The sequence below is a fragment of the Drosophila arizonae genome, chromosome 3 (genome assembly GCF_054131065.1).
Source record: "Drosophila arizonae isolate 15081-1271.41 chromosome 3, UAZ_ARI_1.0, whole genome shotgun sequence".
Taxonomy (NCBI): Eukaryota; Metazoa; Arthropoda; class Insecta; order Diptera; family Drosophilidae; genus Drosophila; species Drosophila arizonae.
In genome coordinates, this window is record NC_142923.1 from 12,651,744 (window position 1) to 12,674,845 (window position 23,102).

The window sequence follows — 23,102 nt, forward strand, 5'->3', positions numbered from 1 at the left end:
ATTTTATTGAGAGAAATATTAATCCTCTTGACGAACCCAACCAATTCCTGATTGCAGACCTTTATTTTAAAAGTAATCGATAATTGTCGATAGTCGACTGTGAAATATAAAGAGAAGTAAAGTTGTTATTACACATATTCGACTATAAAAACTTGGAACGTTTTACTGAGAGATATCTGATTGAATTATTTATTTTAATCGATAGCTATCGATTATCAAATAAAATGAGAAGTATAACTTGCATTACATATCTGCATATAAAATATTCCTAGGTTGTAACCAGTAAGTCAAAAAGTTATTGAATTAATAATTCCTTTAGCAAATTAGCTAGTATTTCTTGGTCGAGCAAACCCTACGAATGCGCCTCGACTTGTTTATATTGGGGGCAGTTACAGCCAGCAGTCGCTGAGCTATTACTTAGGAGAGTCACAGTAGGCGTTGCTTGAGTGGGCAGGCCAGGCAGCTGCCAAATTGAGAAGCTAGACGAATTGAGAAATCATTGAAACGATTTTCCGTTTACGTTTACAAAATAACATATATCAAACTAAAAAATGTTCCAAATCGCAGGCTGCTCCTTGTGGCTGTCGTTGTTGCTGCTGGCCTTGGTGCGCGGCGGCAATTCGGAGTTATTTCATCATCGTTTGACCATCTTTGCAGAGGCAGGTCGCATGGAATGCTACCATCAGCCGGTGGCAGCCACCGAAATAATAATACTGGAATATCAGGTGATATACGGGGGTCAGGGTGAGGCGCACATCAATTTCAACCTGATGGATCCGCATCGCAAGCTGCTCGCCTCGGATCACAAGCTCCAGAGCAATAAGTATCGGATGGACGCCAATGAGACGGGCATCTATACATTGTGCTTCGACAATACGATTAGCACGTTCAATCAGAAAATTGTTGTCTTCAATTTGGAGATAGCGGCAGCCAACCACGAGGAGCTGGAGCGCCAAGCGCTTATCAAGGAGATGACCACGGACTATCACTTCGATCGCACCTACACACACATGCACGACTATATAACCAAAATCGAGGTGAACATAATGCGGGCGCGCCAGACCCAGGACTATATACGCACACTGGAGGCCCGCGATCGCAAGCTGGCCGAATCGAGCTTCACCATGGTCAACAGTTGGTCCTGTGCCCAGTTCATAGCGATGATCATCGTTGGCATGCTGCAGGTCTTCATGTTGCGCAGCATTTTCAACACCGATGGCCGTTTTTACAAGCTGTGGAAGAAATTCTGAATTGAAGTCCAATGTTTCAATTGAAAATGTTAATGAAAATATGCCAGTTCTTGGATAATAAACTTGAACGATTGAGAGATATATATGGTAGAGAGTGGGAAAGTGTAATATATATGTATATATATAAATACATTTTACTGGTCTTTCTAGAGTGTTGTGTATATGTAAAGCGGAAGAGGGAGACATATAACTAACTAACTCTTAATTGTTGCGTACATATACGAGTGAGGTATGAATAAATAGTTAGTCGGGTTTCGAAGTTCTGTATGTGTAGAGAGCGTGAGAGAGATCTACCATAATTGTTGTGTATATGCAAGCAGCGTGAGCGTTTGTGTTTGTTAACTTTGATGATAAATAATAATAAAATAATGATACAAATTATTTTCTGGGCATTCGTTTCTTTAATAATGGTCTTATGCAGTTTTAGTTAAAGTATTTATTAAAGTATTTCTATTCACTTGCAGCAATTCATGCAACGCTATTTTCCCTCATCAAAAACTTGACTCTCTAGCCACTCATTGTTTATGTGAACACATGTTTATCTGATTGCCAAAACCAAGCTGCCACGCTTTCCAGTCTCAATCCGTCACTGTTCCCTTCGATAGCCCACAAGATTTGTCAGGACTTGTAATGAAATCTGTGTACCAAACTCTGACATATACATACATATACATATACATACATATGTAATGCCCACGCCCAGCATTTGACATAAAGTTTGAGCCGGTCGCGTGTCTCAGCTTTAAGAGTGTCAAAGCTGTGGCAGCTGCCACAATAGGAATTAAGCCCCAAATGGTGAAATGGTGAAGGTCAGCCACAGGAATGGCCCATGAATTATTAAAAACGAGGCAAAAGTGTGGCCAAAGCTCCTCCCACTAGTTGACCCTAAGCCAAGGCGCTGGCTGTGCCAGAAGTAGACAATGATTGCAAAATGCTAAGCCAAATGGTAGACACCGCCTCACGCCATCCTCGTTCAGAGCTAACGAAGAAGAAGAAGCGAACCGAACCGCAAGACCCAAAAGATGTTTGGACAATGCTGCAGACAACTGTAGGCAATTGCTTGACCAGGCCAACTACAGCTACTCAGCTGCCTACTCAGCCCACTCCCTGCTTCCTGCTCCGAGTAGCACTTTAAATTAATGAACTGAGATTAAGCAAGACAAATTGTTGCTGCTCTACAAACTCTCTATAAAGGCAAATTGTTTTTCGCCCGAATCGAGCAGAACGAGAAGCAGCAGAAAAAAAAATTTATTATTTCTGTTTACTGCCTGGCCTCAAAAGAAAATTTACAATTTATTGTTATTGATATTTTGTGCCAGCAGCAGCAGCAGCAGCAGCAGCAGAGACGTCGCAGCAGTGTAACAAGAATTGCAATTAAGAATTTAAGCGCAAAACGTGGCCACAGAATGCTGCAGCATCGATTGGCTTTCCGGCCAGTTGTCAACGCCCATGGACAACAAATTTACAACTGTTTGGAGACAAAAATAAATTTTGCATTGCATTTGGCTGCCCAAAATGCTTTCGGCTCCTCTACTTTCACTGTGATGCGAATCTCATGTGTGCATGCAATGCAGCCAATTGTAAAGTTTTCACTTGCCGCTGCTGCTGCTGCTGCTGCTGCTGCTGCTGCTGCTGCTGCTGCTGCTTTGTCACAGGAACTGTGTCGGATTCTTGTTCCCTTTTCCCTTTTCCCATTTTCCTTTTTCTTTTTTTGTTGGCTGCTGCAGAAAATATTCATTGAATTTCCTAGTGACAAACGACAAGTTGTCAGTCACTGCTGGAAAGGAAGCTTGCTGTTGTAAGAGGGCGCTTAAATACCCTGTAAACGAGATGTGGCTACAATATAGGATTTGAGAGATTGATTTTACAACAAGGAAATAAATAGTGGGAAGGTGATGAGAGTAAGTTAGTAAAAAACAGAGAAAACCAAGGAGAGAGAGAAAGAAGGTAATATAGAGTACTGTGGGACAGCGATAAGAAAGTATATTTAGAGGGTGAGAGAGATAAAGTAAGATGGTATGCCAGAATGACAGAAAGTCAGTGCAAGAGAGAGAGAAAGAGATAGAGAGAGAGAGAGAGAGTCGAAGAGAGAGAGAGGGGAAGAGAGAGAGAGGGGAAGAGAGGGAGAGATACGGACTTAAGTAGTGGGAGAGATTGAAAGTGAGAGCGCGATAGAGAGAGAGAGAAAGCAAAGGAGAATAAGATTGAGACAGTAAGAGAAGAGATCGAGAGCTCTATGACTGTATGTATGATAAAAAAAGAGAGAAAATGACATGAGAGAAAAATAGATCAGATATTGATTAGCGATAATGATAAGATAATGATAAGGTCTACCTGACCACGAAAGGGAGACAGGAACATTGAGTTTAGAAATATGCAGACGAAAATACTAACCAGAGCTAACGTAAAAAAAAAAAAATGGGCCTCAGCTGGCCAGAGGTATTTACAAGAAAAAATATGACAAACGAGCGCATCAGCTAAACATTCTCTTCTTCTTCCTCTTCCTCTTTCTATATGTGCAAACTTTTTAGTATCCACTATGCAAGGTAAGAGAGCTTGACAGCATCTAAACTTCTCGTACTACTCAGGCAAACCTTTTTATCCTCACTTAATGCACTCGACTACCCCATCTGTCCGGCGTTATATATTGAGCGATTAAGCTGTGCTTCCCTTGATAGTTGAACGAAATACACACACACACTCATGAAAACAAACAAAAAAAAAAAAAAAAAAAGAAGCAACAGAATTTTCAAGTTGTTCAACAGAGAAGCAATTTATTACCTTATGCTGCATGCATGAGCTGCTGTTAATATAAATTCCAATCAAATGCTGAGCGAGAGCAGGGAACAATGCTGAGTTGTGCGGACATTACGATTGCGCCATAAGACAGGGAACTCAAAGTTCGACTGTTGCGCTGCAATATAAATAAGCAATTTGCAACAGCGATAACAACAACAACAGCAACAACAACAGCAGCCACATAAAACGCAATGAAGCAACAATTTCTTCTACGTCTTTTTTTGTTTTTTCTTTTTTGGTGGCAGCAAATTATACGACAAATAAAAGTAGAATCTGTGTGTGGCAGGAGCAGCAACTGACACTGGTTGCAAGGACATTTTGCGCAGCTTTAGCCAAAGCGCTTCAAAGTGCTTCTTAACGAAGCTTAAAAGCAATGCCAACAGCAACAACAACGACAACAACAACAACTACAGTAACAACAGCAACAACAACTGCTGCAGCTCCGAAATTGCTGTTGCTTGCTGCCTGGGCGAACAGTCAACAGACCACGCCCTCAACAGCGTGACAAGTTTACAGTAAGCTGGTCCTGCTGCTCCTGCTGTTGCTGCTTTTGCTTCTGCTTCTGCTCCTGCTGCTGCTGCTGTTGTTGTTGTTTTTGTTGTTAATAATGCTGTTGCTGATGCTCAGTGAAGCATGCCAAAGTTGTCGTGGTCGTTGCGGCTATTAAATAGGTTTACTAACGCTCCTCAAAGGTTGCCACACGAAATTCAACTGGATTTGGTTAATGTGCAGCGGCTACTTATGGTTAACTTGCGTCTTATCCACGCAACTGCCTCGAAAGCCTAAACATATTTGGATTGGTCATGGCTAAATAGCAGATGGTGTGCGGCTCCAGCTATATTTAAAGATGCTTTCAGATTTTTGTAACACAAATTGTGATCGTAGTTTTATGTGAACTTTATTTTGAGGACTTTAATTTATGAATTTTTTTAATTGATGAACTTTGAAATAAATTAAGCATTTAGAAACGTTCAATAAGTGAGTAGGGTACATTTAGTCTTTTATAATATAATAACTGAGGCTAGATACTTGAAATACTATTATAACTACTATTCATTTTATCCATGCCATAAGCTGTATATATGTACATATATGTATATCTATAATAACCTTAAAACTTACGATATTAATCTTTTCTATGGTATATGATTTTATTTTAAATTATAAATTTACATTTTTGATATGTTATATATTTTAATATTACATCAAAATTTGAACATTTTTATTATTATTATTATTATTATTATTCAAAAATTATAGAATAATTATTGCAAACCAAATTTAAGTACTATAAAATCCAATTAATTACGGAAATATAATAAATGGTTAAATTTATTGAAACTAATTTATTAATACTAATAAACATATTTTTAAATTTATTAAATAATGCTAATAACTGTATTTTTAATGTAATAAAATACTAAGAACTAAAGGTATAGCTAGAAAAGCTATAATTAATAAAAATAAATAAAAAAAAAAACAGATTCCTAGTTATTGCAACTAGAGACTTAAAATTTGTAACACCTCGACTATAAGCCGAGATGCTTTCAGCTGACTAAAAATCAAACTCCACCAGAGAACTGCGATTATAGTCATAAGAGCTGTTTCAAGTCGAAAACTTACAGCTTTTCCTTACATATGTATTTAATAAGCTATGTTATTAATTAATTTGCCTCTTAATATACAAGCCTTTGCTTGCAAGCAAGTATTTTCGTTTTGAAAAATGTAATTTTTGCAATCCAAAGGCTCTTCATCAATTTAAAATCACTCCACCACAGCTACAGAAATTTAATCAAAACGGAAGGTGAACTAATTTAATAAGCCCGAAAACGTTGCTTACAAATGAACCCATAAAGACTTCCGCTGGCTCTGAGCAAGCGCCCAAGCACAGGGACTAAGCGCAGGATATTCACTATTTGGGCGATATAAACCAGAAGAATGGCGGCAAAGCGTACTAAGCGCATTGTACTCGTGCCTGACACACACACACACACACACACAGAGAGTAACTCCCATTGGTTGTACCTCTATTGCTTGCCTTAACCCACTCAGCCACTCAGCAATTCCATTTCGAGAGCAAGCGAAAAACGTAAATGGAATGCTTTTCACCTGGCCGCAATCTGGGCATCTTCGATGAGTGTGGTAAGGCAGTGCCATTAAATACGCCGCGAGGCGCCATGGCACGACCCGACTTACCTTCATTTGCGGCTAATTTTGTCTTAGTGCGCTGCGCGCTATCCTTGCAATCCTTGCTCCAAAAGTCCTTGCCAACTGTCACAAGTAAGCGGCAGTGGTGCGTGGCAATTGAAGTGCAACCGCCACGGCCAAAAGTAGTTTGGCTTAGTGCAGCTTTCGGTGTTCCGCGGTGTCCCTTGGTGTCCCTTCGTGTCCTTGTTGCTGTCCCTGTCTGGCATTTAGCTTTTATTCGCCTAATTTCCGTTGCGGCACCCGCATCCCGTCGCTAATTGACGCCGCTTAGCGTCAGCCGAAAATCTATAAACATGAAACACAGCTCGGCTACTGAGACGCGTCCTTGTGACCCGCCCATGTCGCCGCCGCCCCCTGCTGCAGTTCGGCTGCTGCTTGTTTTATGTGCGCGTCCTTAAGCATAATAAATCTGTTTATCTCTGTGCGCTTAATGGCTGCCAATGTCCTGGCATTGTCCTCGGCCCGCTTAAAAGTTGCTCCTGCCTTACTTACCTGGCCTTACCTGCCAAGGCGATAAAAACTTTGCGTGCGCCTTTTGTGGCTGCCGTTGATACCCTGCCAAGTGAAGACATTCTCATTCTGTCATTGTGTATGTAAAAATCTTTTATTGCTCTTAATTGCACTTCATTTATTTTATGAATATTTTGTTAGTATAATGTATATACATAGTTAACATTCTTGATTGGTCTGTTTGCGTATTTTGTTTAAGGTCCTTTTATTTTGTATGGAATAGCTAAGTCGAGTCATGTTGATCTCACTAAATCTGTTGGAAATATATAAATATATGAAACATCTAATACTATTTGAGCTATTATATATATTATATTAACTGTTAAACTACTTTATATTGGAGTCCACCAGATTTATATTAAATATCTGATTGGTACCTTATGAATAAGTTGAACTTTTAATTCTTCAATAAAATTAAATTTTTTTTTTTTTTTTTAGATATGTATGTCTCAATATTTGCCTATTGAAACACAACATTGCAAAGTTAAGATTTAAGTTAAGAGCAATATTCTAGCTAGTCTGTAAGAGTTCTTAAAGGCTATATATACTGAAAATATATTTATACGAAATTTTGATAAAAGATTAATTTCAATATGAAAGAAGCAATGATCGACCATTTTTCTATATTTTTATATTAATTTAATTAATTTATATTAATTAAATTCTTGACTAACCAGAAGTACTACGTACTTCAAATAGTTACCAAAGCTGTATGATCAGTCTATTGATTGCTTATTGGCAGGATAATCAGACCGTTTTTAAATCATTCAGAAATCTATATTTCAATTCTATTCAACATTAAACTAAATAAATTAAACTAACTAAATTCTCTGAAAAGTACCCTTTAAAAATCATTTAAGAACTATACTTATCTATATATAGTTGCCAGTGCTACACACTTAAATATGTCTTTATTAGCGCGCCAACTTCAGGAAGTATATTTAAACTTCGTCTTGTTTTGCTCAACAACTTTTAATTCTTGGGCGGCCGACAAAAAAAAGTCTTTGACTCTTTGGATAATATTAAAAAATTTGTTCCTAAATGTGTGATATTTGGTCAGATTATATCCTGCAGAAGTTGACAAAATCAGGATTTGTTTTGTTTTAAAACCTGAATGGAATTTCAAGCAGCTACAAAGTGAAAAAATTCGACTTGTTCATATCCTTTGAGACTTTGGCAGACAGCAAACAGAACCCAAGCAAGGCAGGACAACATCGCGTGACCAGCTACAACTTCTTCTTCTTGTTCATACAACCGATTCCATTTCGCTCCTCTGCAATCACAGCCAATACAATCCGTTCGCTCTGTCTGTGGTCGAGTCAGTGGACACCGCAAACAACTCCCAAGTTTCGCGTCCAAACTCGAAGGAAACCGCAAAATGGCAAAACAATCAGCATGCAACGAGTCGAGTGTTGGAATACATCGTCCTGTCTGTGTATGTCTGATATATATGTATATATATTTTCTCGTTTATATCCGCGTGTGTGTACACGTGGATAGGACGCAGGATGTGGGCTCCGATTGGCAGCAAAGAGTGTGAACGTCGAACAAAGCAAGTAGGTGGCAATCGTTGGGATTGACAAGCGAATCCTGCAGCTGCAGTTGCCAAAAGAAAATCGAATCAGTTAGTCAAATTTCCAGTGCCGAATGTGGCCACAGTTCGATCAGATGCTCTTTTAACTGGATTCACTATTGAATTTCACTTGTGTATTTACGAAAAATAAGACCGGAGTTTGTTTACTTTTGGTGAGGTCTGATAGAGCTGAAAAATAATTGTGTAATATAGGAGCTAAGTTCCAATATATATAATGTATGAAAGCTATATAACTAAAATATAATTGTGTTATATAGGAACTGGCTTTATAGTAAAACATCTAGATTATGAAATTTGATAAGATAAAAAGCTAAAATATATTTAACTACGAATTGGTGTCACTGTCCTTTAACAAAAAATTATTTATGCATTTACAGAAGAGCCTCTGAAAAGTTAAGTTGTGAGTACAGATCTGATCTAGCTTAGAGATCTGAATTTCAGGCTATTTCTTTTAATAAATGTTGTCTTCCAATCAATCATTTATATAGGTAGATATTGATAAGAATTATTATATAAAATATAAAAATATAAAAAAAATATATTAATTTTTTATTTAAATATATTTTTATTATAGTAATTTTAATTTTAACTATTTATTTTATTTTATTATTTTTTTTAAATATTTTATTTAATTATTTTTTATTTTGTAGATATAATTTATTCCATTTTGTTATTCAATTTTTGCTCATTTATTACAACTAATAAAATGTCTTGTTAACTATTGCAAAACTAAAATCTGAGTCAATAATTAAAAAGAAATGAAATAAAACATTTTTTTCAAACTTATTTCTATGTATTCCACAAACAAATCCAATTTATACCGAATTACAATCGTCCGAGTCTTTCTGGCTAATAGAAGTTTGGCCTAAGCCTATTAAAGCGCTTAAATCGAAATCAAACAAAACAAGCGCAAACTTTGCGTGTCTCTGGCCCTGCCACGCCTCTCATCCGCTTCCGTTGGCTCTGCAACACAGTTGTTGCGTGCCACGCCCCCCCAGCCGCCCACTTCAACGACGGCGAGTCTAGCTAATTCATTTTGTACTTAATTGTATTTCTAGTTTCTCAATTCGGCAGTCGAGTGTCTGTTGAACAAATCCAATTCACAATTGGCCGACAAAACTTTGTGTGAGCTGGTGTGTGTGCGAGTTCGCGCCGTTTGACTGTTTACCACGAAGAGGCCAAGGAAATTTTCGGCCAAAAGACTTTGATGAAGTTTGCCAACGGCCAGCGGAAGTGGCAGCCAAAAGTCGAGACTCAAGTGCTCCCCCACTGTATTGTATTGTGTGGCCCGACCAATTGGCAATTGTTGCCACCCCAAGTGGGCTAAGTATTGCAGTAAACTCTTAAACTTAAAGCCTTAAACTAGGCAACAATATCGAACGTCGTAATTTGCAGCGAACATTTTGCTAGTATTTTTATACCCTGAACCCATTTTCAATGGGAAATCAGGGTATAATGGTTTTGTTGAAATGTATGTAACAGGGAGAAGGAGGCGTGGCAGACCCCACAAAGTATATATATTCTTGATCAGGGTGACGAGCTGAGTTGATTTGGCCCTGTCCGTCTGTCTGTCCGTCTGTCCGTCTGTCCGTCTGTCCGTCTGTCCGTCTGTCCGTCTGTCCGTCTGTCCGTATGTATGAACGCGTCGATTTCCGAAGATATAAGAGCTAGAGACTTCAAATTTTTTTTAAAATGTCCGTAATTACAGCGCGCATATCAAGTTTATCATTAAAATTCGATAACTCATCCCGATCTTTTTTTATCGATAAAAAACCTTATCGAAAACCAGTTATAAAATTATATCTTCTACACCTTTATTGCTAGAGTCTCCAAATTTTTAATGTATGCTTACATGCAATTTATACAATTTCGGTTTTTGTTAAAATTTACCCCCCACCCTTAAATTCACCCCCTCACCCTCACTTTTGTAAAAAGCGTATTTCAAATACTAGAGACTTGTGCTTTAGCAATTACATGCATATCCATGTTATAATTATAATCTGAAAGTTTCATGAAGATCGTACGTCCATAAAAAAAGTTATTAAACAATTAAGTTCTCATAGTAAGCGCACACTGCAGCCCATGCGTGTTTATGCGTGGGTGCTTGTGTGTGTATGTGTTTGTGTATGTGTGTGTATGTGTTTGTGTATGTGTGTGTGTATGTGTATGTGTGTGTGTATGCGTTTGTGTATGTATGCGTGTGTGTGTGTGTCTGTATGCGTGTGTGTGTATGTATGCCTGTGTGTGCGTGCGTGCCTGTGTGTGTGTGTGTGCGTGTTTCTTGTGTAAGCTGAAAGACGCGAAAAATTATTGAAATATCTATTGCTCCAAGGGTTCAGGGGATCTCGTAGTCGAGCGGTCTCGACTAGAGCTTTCTTACTTGTTTTTTTTCAGTTGAGTCAAAGCTGCAATTGGCACTTGAAACTAGCAGCTTGAAACTTTTATAATAAGCGCATTGAATTTCGATTAATATGGGCAAAGTAATTTAGAAATTTAAACTGATCGACTACACAATACTCTACAAAAACAACACAATCAACTGCACAGCACTCTAAAAAAATGTTTGCTTTTGTTTTTTATGAATTCAAATACCAATTTCTTTTGTTAAGGAGTTAAGACTTCGATTGAAATGGGCATAATATTTTAGAAATCAAAACTGAGCAACTACACAATACTCTAGCAAATTTTCTCTTATTTGCTATATATTCAAATATTAATTTATTTTTTTAGCTGAGGTCTCTCAGGGTAATTAAATTTCTGTTTATTTTATTATTATTATTATTTATTATTATTTTTTTTGTTTGTTGCTAATAGCAAAATGGAATGCCAATATACCCTGCTTTAATTTAATATAACATTCTCATTGATTTATATACATTTAATAATGTGACCTGTCCGAGTTTTTGTTCCCTTTGCATTTCATTTCGAGCGCTAAGAGCTTACGGCTCACACCTTTTTTGGGACCGAACAGCGAGTGTTATGCAAACGATATTTAAATATATTCATTGCATGAAACTTTTTGGAAAAATGAAAACTAAAAGATGTTGCTGCCACATTGGGGCCGCCAAAGAATCGATGGGCGTGCCCAACAATGGCAGCTGTTGCCGCATGCCGAAACTTTGGACATCAAATGAAAAAGAAGTGGACTGCAGGCAGCTGATGTTGACAATGCCCAGGGGGCGAAGCGAACGAGGGGGCGGGCCGGGGCCGGCTTGGGTAAATGGTGACAGTTTAAGTGTCGACTGTGTAACGGTAAATTGCATGCAAAAGTTGACGCTAGATGGCGCCAGTTGTGCCATTACAAAAACTAGCATCAGCTGTGCCGCTCGAGCTATTTAAGTATATGTGAGTGTGTGTGTGTGTGTGTGTGTGTGTTATATGGAAGTATAAATACTTGTAAAGTGTTAGAAAATAACTTGATATAGGATGACATCAGCCAAAGTGAGAATTGCCTAGGAATTCATTATTTATTGAGTTAATTTTGCCTTTCATTATATAAAAAAAACGAATTTCAATTACTTAGCATAGTAAATATGTGTTCATTCTATATTTATATAAAAAAAAATACCTACATAATCAAATATGAATTTGAATTACATATTCTATATCGCTTTGTTTGTTGAATGCCACGCAGCGACGCCCAGGGGACGTGGTTATTACTTGAATTTTCGCCGGAATTTTCCTTAGATAATTAACATAATTTATATATCTATTGATAAGGAGAAAAGAGTATATTAGTTTTATTTTAAAAATGGGAAATCAAGGTATCATTTTTTTCTGTTATTTTTTTATGTTATTTGTTTATTTATTTTTATTTTTTTTTTTTTTTTTGTTGCAATAAATAATTGTAATAAAAAGTGTATTTAAGGCAATTGGTAAATCATGTTTACTTTGTATAGAAAAACGGCATTATTATTGGAGAATTCTTGATAGTGCTCTATTGGTGTTTCAGTTACACACAGTTGTTATCTAGGTTTTTGTTGTCAAAATCAGAAAGTTTAGTATTTGTTTCTGAATAGTCTTTGATCATTTTAAAAAACTCGACATTTTCTAGCACAAAATTCCAACACAAATTCTGTACGAAATTATTGTGTTTTTGTGGTAAGCGCCAAGTTGCTTAGCGCCTTACGCAAACGCATCCACAAAACAAAAAAAAAATCATATCCTTGCCGTTCCCCATACCAAACTGAAGACACGAATACCCAGAGCCGAAACGGAAGCCGAAGCCGAAGCCGAAGCAATTGGTCTCTGCATAGTCTCGACAAACGTATCCTTTATCATAGGGAACGCAGCTGTAAATGGAACGTGCAAATGTTTACTAAATTTTTAATGGATAGAATGGACAAAAAATTACAGCAGCAACAGCAGCAGCAGCACCACCACCACCACCAACAGCAGCAGCAGCAGCAGCAGCAACAGCTACGCCAACACATGCACACGCAATCGCAGTCGCACTCACACATGCATTCGCACACGCACTCGCATCAGCATTTGCACCACAATCAACAGCAACAGCAGCAGCACCAACATCATCAGCATTCTCATGCGCATGCGCATGGGCATTCCCATTCGCATTCCTATCACTGCAATTCGTCACAAAAGTCGCTGACGCATCCGCTGCAGGCCAAGCTGGTGGCACTCGAGGCGAAGCTGAAGCAGAACTCTGGCTCGAATTTAACAACAGCTGCAGCCGGCATTGGAACTGCGACCGCAACAACAGCAATGGCAGCGGCAGCAGCAGCAGCAGCAGCAGCAGGAGCCACAACAGCATCGACAACAGCCACCAAGAAGGCGAGCCGTGCGGCCGGCCTGAGGGAGACGCCGGCCAAGGAGCGCGAGCGAGAGCGGGCCAATTGCAAATATGAGGCGAGCATGGGCATGCTGGGACGCTACTGTGTGCCAAATACGGCTGGTGTTGGCGGCGGCGGGGGTGGGGGTGGCCGGGAAGGTGGCGGTGGCATTGCCATTGCCGTTGCTGGCACTCAACAGCCGGGCACAGCACAGCAGCAGGTGATGCCAGTGGTGCCGCTAATGACGCAGGTGCAGCGCGTAAACAACGATCTGACGGATAAACTGTCGCGCATGGCACGCCGGAACACGCTGAAATTCCGTGAGCTAGCCGCACTCCAGGTGCAGGACAAGAATGCCGAGGCACTGCAGGAGCTGCAGACATCCATACCGGAGATCTCGAAAATCTTCGATGTGCACTGCCGCATCGGCAGCGGCACCTTCTCCACGGTGCTGCTGGGCACACTGCAGCGCGAACGCCAGCTGCCCGAGTCGCAGCGCCGTCGGTTTGCGATCAAACACCACAATCCCACCAATCATCCGGAGCGCATTCTGCGCGAACTGGAGTGCATGTTTCGCATGGGCGGCGATCACAATGTGATCGGGATCAATTGCTGTATACGGTACAATGACAACGTGGCCTTCGTGATGCCGTTCATGAGCCACGATCGCTTCCACGATGTCTATCGCAATCTGAGCCTGTTCGAGGTGAAGGACTATTTGCGGAATCTGCTGATTGCACTGCGGCATGTGCACAAATTCAATGTGATCCATCGGGACGTGAAGCCGAGCAATATATTGTATAATCGTCGGACGGGTAAATTTTTGCTATGCGACTTTGGTCTGGCCCAGCGGCTGGCCGACGATGGCAGCCTGATCCAGGCATCGGATCTCAGCGGTGCGGCGGCCCTGCTGCGCGACATGGACGCCGCCCAGCAGCAGCTGTTGCGGCACGACGGCTTCAGCGTTCAGGCCGAGGATGAGGCAGCGGCTGCGCATCGCCTCCAAGCCGATTCGGAGCGGCGCTTGCGTGCGGCGGGCGGTGGCACGACCGCTTTCGGTGAGTCCACCAATCTGGTGCTGCAGGAGCCGACGAAAAAGGATTTGGCCGCACAGAAGGCGGACACACAGCGGTTGGTCAACCGTTTGCGCTACATAAATCCCAACATTGATCCCAACAACTATGTGGTGTCCACGAACAATACACGCAAAGAGATGCATGCCTCGCGTGCCGGCACGCCGGGCTATCGTCCGCCGGAGGTGCTGTTGCGCTATCCGCATCAGACGACCGCTGTGGATGTGTGGGCGGCCGGTGTGATAATGCTGTCGATGCTGTCGTCGCTGCATCCGTTCTTTAAGGCGCCCAACGACTGTGCCGCCCTGACGGAGATCATGAATCTGTTTGGCGATCTGCAGGTGCGCAAGACGGCCTTCATGCTGGATCGCCTAGTGCTGATCACACAGAAGGTGGCCGCGCTGGATTTGCGACGCGTCTGCATGCGATTCCGCTATGCCAACTACTTCCTGTCGCCGGAAGTGCAGCGACGCCATCGACGTGCCGATGGCAATGTGGAGCTGTGCCGTCACTGCGAGCAGCCGACATACAACTGCCTTTGCAAGCACAGCAGCCATTCGCTGGAGGCATACGAGGGCGTGGACATGTTTCCCGCCCAGGCATACGATCTGCTTGGCCGCCTGCTCGAAGTGAATCCTCAGAAGCGCATCACCGCCGACGAGGCGCTCAAGCATCCGTTCTTCAGTGAACACCATCGCATCATCACCGGCGTGCCATTTAGCCAACTGACGGCACCACCCATCGCCGCACTGCGCTCTAGAGAATCGCTGCAGGCAACCGGTTCCCGCACCCTAACGCCATACATCGCCTATCCGCCCGGGATCAAGCAGCTGAGCAATGTGGAGCTGGGCAACAATCGTACGGCCACCACATCGACCACCCATGTTTGAGAGTCAGTCGCCTATATACATATATATATATACACAGTTTTCTTCGCGTTTTTGTACGGCCATCGCCCTTTTACCGGGTGCTAGCAAATTTTCAATTGAATAGCTTCCAAAAAAAAGACTGAAAAAAAAATTCTAACAACCAAAAAAGAAAAATCAAGCACGATTTGCGTATACGAAATCATTTCGCGTCGAGTCGTGTCTTCGAATCGAAATTTGAAATGTTCAAAAGCTTCCAAATTTCCACAAGCAATTAAATAAGAGCTTTGATGTTTTGTTCTTTTTACCGGTTTTCGAATTTCTAGTTTGTTTTCTTTACACATTTTTTTTGTGGGTTATATATATACATGTACGTATATTTGAGTCTATTGACTGATGTGTTTATTAAAATTACAGCCAAATATAGTAGTATAAACCAGATAGCTACAGCTAATCAGAAAACAAAACTAAGCTGATCAATTTTGTTATTTTTATTTTTAATTTTTTTTTTTTTTTTTTTAGATTATAGAACAGAAAACTCAACTAATAATTTTAGGCAGAAGCCGGAGAAATGAGTTTTGAGTTAAAGAAAAGAAAAAAGCTAGGCACAGCAAACTTCGAAAAAGAATTGGTAAAGTAGACAAATTTAATATGATAAATTTTGTATATGCAATTTTGTATTTTTAATATATATTGTATTTAATTATTAAAATTAATTTATATAAATAAAAAATAATTATTACATTGTATATATAGTATAATAATTATTTATTATTTTTAACATATAAATTAATTTTAATAATTAAATATCAATTTTTTTAAAGCTCCAAAAAGGAAGAGTGATATTTGCCCTACAAAATCCAACTCCCATTGCTGCACTTGCAACTCGTAATCACTTCTTTCCCTCTCTCTCTCTCTCTCTCTCTCTCTCTCTCTCTCTCTCTCTCTCTCTCTCTCTCTCTCTCTCTCTCTCTCTCTCTCTCTCTCTCTCTCTCTCTCTTCTTTGCCTTTCTGTCTAGGTCTTGCCCAGCCATTTATATATTGGTTGGTCAATTTATTCCCTTTATTCAATTGCAGACTCTGCCTCTCAATTTCTCTCCCTCTCTCCGCTCCCTCCCTCTGTTTAACCTCTTTGTGTAAATACTTTTAATATAATTTCTTTAGCTTGCCTGCATTGTTTTCTCTGCACTTTACATAATCTTCAATATTTGCATTTAGCTTTGCATTTATCATATTTTCTGACTTCAATACCCAATATTTTGTTGCCGACAGCCATTTTACCTAATTGCTTTGCGCTCAGTTTGACAACGACAAATATTCTTAGGTTTTTCTTATCGATTTAGCATTCATTGGCAGCAAACAATTTTCTTTTTCTGGTTTCTTTTTCTCTTTGTTCTTATTGTCGGCGAAGAAAACCGCAATCAGCACAAAATTTATTGGCCCGACTTGTTGACAGTATCAACAAAGTCTCGGCCACCTGCATTTTCGAAGCGAACTTTTACATATTATTGAACGAAATGTTTGTGCTTCGTTTGTGCGGGCTGCAAACGTGCATGCAAGTTTATTAAGGTCTAAGAGTTAAGGGAATGGGTAAGCTATACTATACTGTATTTTGCCAGTGTGACAATAGTAAAAAATATACATAAAAAAAATAATTATAATATTAATAAAAAAAATATATGTATATATTATGGCCATTTATATAATATATCAAATAAAATAATTTATTTTTTTATAAAGGCATTTAGTTGCTCCATAATTTTTTATTTTTTACCGCATTATGTGCTCTGTATTTTTCATTTGTTTTTAATTTGCCTTTTATCTGAGCAGAAATTTTATATATATATATATATATATATATATATATATATATATATATATATATATTTTTTTTTTTTGCAATCGATTTTTATTTTTTTAATTTTTTAATTTTTATTTTTTTATTATTTTATTCAACGAAGTATATGAAGTCCTTTATTATATAAATTGTATGTAATACATGCATATATAATTATAAAAAATAGTATGATATTCAATAAGCATGCGCAACTGTTGAATATTTGCATTTAGGCTGTTAGCTAACATCATGTCAATAGAAGAACTTCTATCGCCACAAATACAATGTATTGCATACGCTTAGGCTGCTGTTTAAAGTAATGTTACTTAACATAGCTGAGACCACTTAGTCATTAATATTGAGACAGAAGGCATAAACGTTAACGCAAATCGCTCTCTAATAACCAGACACACAAACCTGCTCGTCTTTAGGCAACATTTAGAGAGCTCGATTCAGCTAAACACTACTCTAAACTCTGGTGAAGATATTGAGATGGCTGTCAATAGCTTCACTGAGAGCATTTATACGGCTGCTGCTGCATCAACACCTTCTGAGCCCCAGATAGGTTCCAACTATGGAATTCGACTAACAAGAGAGGCCAGGGATCTTTTGTTGCAAAAAAGAAGACTTCGTAGACGCGCAATCAGAACGCAGGACCCATGGGACCGAATCTTATGGAACCGGGCTGCTAGGCAACTACGAAATGTATTGAGAGAACTTCGAAGCAACTTCTTTGAGCAGAAGCTGGCTTCTTTGGATTATACAGTTGATGCTGGATACTCGCTTTGGAAGTGTACCAAGTCACTTAAGAGACAACCGTTTAGGCAGGTACCAATCCGGTGTCCTAGCGGTGATCTAGCTAAGAACGAAGAGGAGCAAGCGAATTCGTTTGCGAAGCATCTAGAAGCCAGGTTCACACCCTATGAATTTGCCACTGCTGATCAGATCGAAGAGACCACTGATAGTCTACAGACACCTCTACAAATGTCCTTACCCGTTAGGGCAGTTAGGGTTGAGGAAATTGCTGAAGTCATAAAGTCCTTGCCGAATAAGAAAGCACCTGGTTATGACAGACTGAGCAATGCAACGCTAAAAGCCCTCCCTACTCGGGCGATCATCTTCATAGCTTTAATATTTAATGCTATGCTAAGGGTGGAATTCTTTCCTAAGCAATGGAAGATGGCAGCGATTGTAATGATCCACAAACCAGGAAAGCCAGAGGATGACCCAGAATCGTACCGCCCAATAAGTCTGCTGTCGTCACTTTCCAAAGTATGGGAGAGACTTATTGCCAATCGACTTGGCAATATCATCAGTGAACGTCATATCTTACCGGACCATCAGTTTGGCTTTAGAGAAGGACACGGAACTGTGGAGCAGGTTCACCGGTTGACGAGGCACATCCTTCAGGCATTTGATGACATGGAATACTGCAACGCAGTTTTTGTCGATATGCAGCAAGCATTTGATAGGGTCTGGCATACAGGGCTTCTCAGCAAAATCAAAAACCTCTTCCCAGCACCTTACTTCGGGATTCTACGATCGTATCTGGAGGGTCGGCAATTTATTGTCAGAGTACGGAACACATACTCGACTCCTTGCCAAATGAGAGCTGGAGTTCCTCAGGGCAGCGTATTAGGGCCGCTGCTTTACTCCATTTACACGGCCGACCTACCCTCCCCTAGCGTGCGCCACATGGAGAATCCTGGCAAAGCCCTTCTCGCTACTTATGCAGACGATATAGCGGTGCTCTACAGCTCAAAATGTCCCACTGAGGCTTCGAATGGAGTGGAGAGCTACCTAAACACACTAGTAGCATGGTGCAAAAGATGGAACATGAAAATCAACCCACGCAAGACCACCAACACTTGCTTCACCCTGAAAACCTTCATCAGCCACACCCCGCCTATACGTTTAGATGGCGAAACACTTGATCAACCTTCGCAGGCAAAGTACCTTGGCATCACCCTTGACAAGCGTCTAACATTTGGTCCTCATCTTAAGGCAGTGGCTAGGAGATGTGGGCAACGCATGCAACAACTGCGGTGGCTGCTCAACAGACGCAGCACCATGTCACTCAGAGCTAAGAGAGCGGTTTATGTCCACTGTGTTGCCCCAATTTGGCTCTACGGTGTGCAGATTTGGGGAATATGCGCAAAATCAAACTATAAACGCATACAGGTCCTGCAAAATCGTGTATTGCGGCAAATTACAAACTGCCCATGGTATGTGCGCGGCTCAACTCTACAAACAAAAAAAACAAAAAAAAAAAACTTAACATACTGTTACCAGCCGAAGCATAAAAAGTATAGCATACTTTTGAGCTGCAGCTTAAAACTAACATTGCTTAACATTAACAGCGGCTTAGCATTTTGTTAACATTGCCGCCCGCTATCCGAATTTTCTTCACAAGGACTTGCTTACACATACACAGTAACAGTCACACACACACACTACAGTACACTCTCAGACATTAAAGGCTTTTAGCGGCTCGTTTGGGGCTTAGTCTCAGTTACCATTACAGCCAGCTGCCACACGCTTCACAGCAGCCACGAACTCCAACAGCTTTCAACTTCAGCTTTGCATCCTCTTGCAGCATCTGTGCAACTGAACTCCACGGCTTCCTGCTAGCCACCGGGGAGCCATAAACATTTCTCACACTAACCGACACCGTCGTCATCGTCGTCCTTGCTGCCGCCACAAAAGCCGCGTGCGCAGCTCGCCGGACACAATGCGGCTTATCAGGCCAGGCGTACCAAGTGACGGGAAAAAGAGAAGAAATAAACGTAAAAAAAATAAAATAAACGGAGATATACTGTAGTCAGTGTGCATCCGCCCACACACTCATATAGTAGTCGCGCCCTCGGCCTTTGCTCTGTTGGCTCGCTTTTTGGGCTGCGGCTGTAAATGGCCGCCGACACCGTCGGGCGCCGCTTTATGGCACATGATAGATTAGTCTGGCCACAGGTGTGCGTCTGTGTGCGTGTGTATGTGTGTGTGCGTGCGTCTGTTTGCCTCTGTATCTCATTGTGTGTGTGTATGTGGGTGTGTGTGTGCTTACGCCAGCTCCTGTTCGTGGTCATGTTTTTTCCTGCTTTTGTTTTTTACTCTTTTGTGCGTCTTTGTCAGACATTCACTGCCAGATAACTGTAATTATGCAATTAGGATGGCGCACAAATGTAGGCAGCACTTAAAGCTGCTGCAGCAAAGTGCTAAAGAAAGTGCAACATTTCAACATTTCTAACATTTCATTTGCTTCTATACAGAATTATGAAGGCAGACTCTATCAAAGACAATACTCATTTAAAAATAATTTCATTATTTTCCATGACAGGCAAATACAAATAAAATATGAAATTATTGTGAATTGTCTTCAATTATTTATTTTCAATTATTTTTAATTTTTTTATACACGACTTTTGTGTGCCTTAAGCCTTAAAGCCTATACTCTGATATCTTACATAAAAACATATTTTATGCACAACATATCGATATCAAAACATTGTCTAATTTGTAATCAATTCTATTAAGTGCGAACGAACATCTGTTTAGCTCAAGCCTTTCTTGTTTCAATATATTATGCAATTTATTATTTAGGCAATTTCCAGTGTTGTTTATGTTTATCAGCTGCTCGATTGTGCAGTCTGCTACAATAACTGCACAATAAACCCATGTGACAATAACAGCTTTAAGTACAACTGAGCTTAGCACTGTTAGCACGCTCTATAGATTTGTGCCTTTGGCGTTTTGCAGCACTTGAGCTGAGTCGGTGCAGCCAACGGGGCGGATGGACTGCGACCAAATGTTGCATGCGGTGCAATGTCCTGACCCCAGGCAAACGCTGAAATTGTTGACTTATCCATGGCTCATGTCTGTCTGACTGTCTGACACTCTGGTTGTCTGGCTCTCTGACTGTCCTCCATTCTGGCTGTCGCTGTCTTTCTGTCATTTTGTTTGTTTGCTCGCCTGTCGCGCTTTGTTTGCCATTCGCATGCGTTGCCACGTTAAGGCAAGTTAATGCGTCATGGTTATCTTTGCACGCTCATCATGAGCATCCAGGGGATTGGGGCGGTCATAGTAACCACAGCAACAACAACAATAACAAACGCATCCATATCCACATCGATGATGATCGTCGTGATGATGATAATGATGTTGTTTGCTTCTGCTGACATTGCCAGCTGCTGACAACGCTGTTGGTGTCGGGTCAGTAAATGAAGAATGATGGACCAGCCAAGCACAAACACATATCATCCACAATCGCACACACACACACACACACACACACACATCCACCCACTGTTATCCACAGCTAGCTGCACTGGCTATAACCATATGACGTTGAATATTTTGTCATCTTCAACGTGAGCCGCTGCAAATGGGATTTATGCAAGTTTTGTCTATAGCAACTCGCAAAAGGTGACAGCAGCTGCTACCTGCTGCTGCTGCTGCCGCTACTGCTGCTGCTACTGATGCTGCTGCTTCTTGAACTTGAAAGTTAATTGGAAATTTTTAGCAATTTGCTAGCTTTCCACGTGTTGAGCGAACTTCGGCTGCTATTGTTGTTGTGGCCAATCGTGAAATTTGCTGAACAAAATATGGATTTATGTCAACAGCAACAGCAGCACCATTGGACAACAACAGCAATGTCATGCTTGGAACATTGCAGTCGTTTTTCGCGCTGTTCCTGCATCGTTGCTGTCGACATTGTCAGCTGCGAGCTGTTGGCAATGCATCACTGATTATGAAAAGCTGGCTAAAAGCTGGACTCATGATATATTGCTTTTGTTGCCGTTGCCGCTGCTGTTGCTGCTGTTGCTGTTTTTTTTTTTTTTTTTTGTGGTATCATTGCTGCTGCGCAACGCTTCTATTGCCATCATCGTCAGCAGCAGCAGCATAATCATCATCATCATTATCAACAACAACACATGGCAACCCTTGAGCCGAGGTGACAATGATGAAGTTTTATGCTTTGGCACCTGCAACACATGGTGCTAGTGTGTGTGTGTGTGTATGTGTGTGTTTATGTGCGTGCTGCAGATTTGCTGCCAGATTGTTGTTGAGAGCAACAACAGCAATGAAATGGAAACGTTAGCGGTATTATTCTTGCTTTTCTTTTTTTTTTTTGTATCCTGAACCCATTGAAAATGGGAAATCAGGGAGTAATGATTTTGTTCAAATATATGTGAAAAGCAGAAGGAGTTGTGCCGCAGCCCAGAAAGCATATATCCTTGACGAGCTGAGTGGAGATAGCCATGCCATGCCCATCTGTCTGTTTGTCCGTTCGGGCATCTGTGGGAAAGCGACGATCTGAAAAGGTATAAGAGTTGGAATTGGACGTCCCTGCTGATATTAAAAAAAAAAAAAAAAAGAAAACGATAACGAATGTTATCGATAACGAGTCTCCCATTTTTTTTTTTTTAATAATAATATGGATAATAAGCGAAGTTTGAACCGCAGCTTGAAATTTGATATTGAATCAATAGATCAATAGATGATTGTGTTTACAGTCAGTACCACGGTATAAGGTTATTCAAACATCATTACGGAACCAGCATCGTGTGAAGTTTATGAAATTTTCTAGTCAGACACTCCGACTCTTGCACTCTTACTTATGTATATGTATCGATAAATATATATATATTTGATTTATTTTATCAATTTCTTTTCAAATCTCATATGCTGCTTTGACAGCAACTGTTGCTGGGCCACGCTTAAGCCATCAACAATAAGTTTGCCGTTCTTGACACACTTCGCTTGAAGGACAAGAAGCTGCACGCGGTGCGTGTTGCATGGAGGTATTCCCCTCTCTTTAATTTATAAGCAAACTGAAATGGATTTATTGATAGTACAATTTATATAAAGTGTTAGCCTAACAACAAGTAAAATATATCGAATAAATCGGGGCTTACCTAAAACTTAAGTTAGACAACTGATTGAAATTATTTCAACTGCAATGAATTCCATTTTGTTACCGTAAAATGTGAATTGAACAAAAGAAGGAATTTAGAAATACTTTTATGCCACTATTGAAAACATATGAAATAAAATTTTGAAAATATTTAAGAATTAAGATCACTTAAAGATCGTCTTAGACAGGATTAAAATTTGCCACCTCTATTCTAAAAATATACACAGAAGCTCTCTACACAAACTTTCCGTTTTTCAAACTTTA

General features: G+C 40.3%; 2 protein-coding genes across 2 annotated transcripts; both read left to right on the forward strand.

Annotated features, from left to right (window-relative positions):
* The first annotated feature begins 430 nt into the window (after positions 1–430).
* Positions 431–1,333, forward strand: LOC108609776 (transmembrane emp24 domain-containing protein 5). The gene has a single exon (XM_018001521.2). The coding sequence runs from the start codon at positions 552–554 to the stop codon at positions 1,248–1,250; it is 699 nt and encodes a 232-aa protein (XP_017857010.1). The 5' UTR covers positions 431–551; the 3' UTR covers positions 1,251–1,333.
* Positions 1,334–12,215: 10,882 nt separating this feature from the next.
* Positions 12,216–15,409, forward strand: LOC108612039 (non-specific serine/threonine protein kinase). Its single transcript, XM_018004919.2, has one exon. It carries the CDS (start codon positions 12,673–12,675, stop codon positions 15,112–15,114), a length of 2,442 nt encoding a protein of 813 aa, XP_017860408.2. The 5' UTR covers positions 12,216–12,672; the 3' UTR covers positions 15,115–15,409.
* The last annotated feature ends 7,693 nt before the right edge of the window (positions 15,410–23,102 follow it).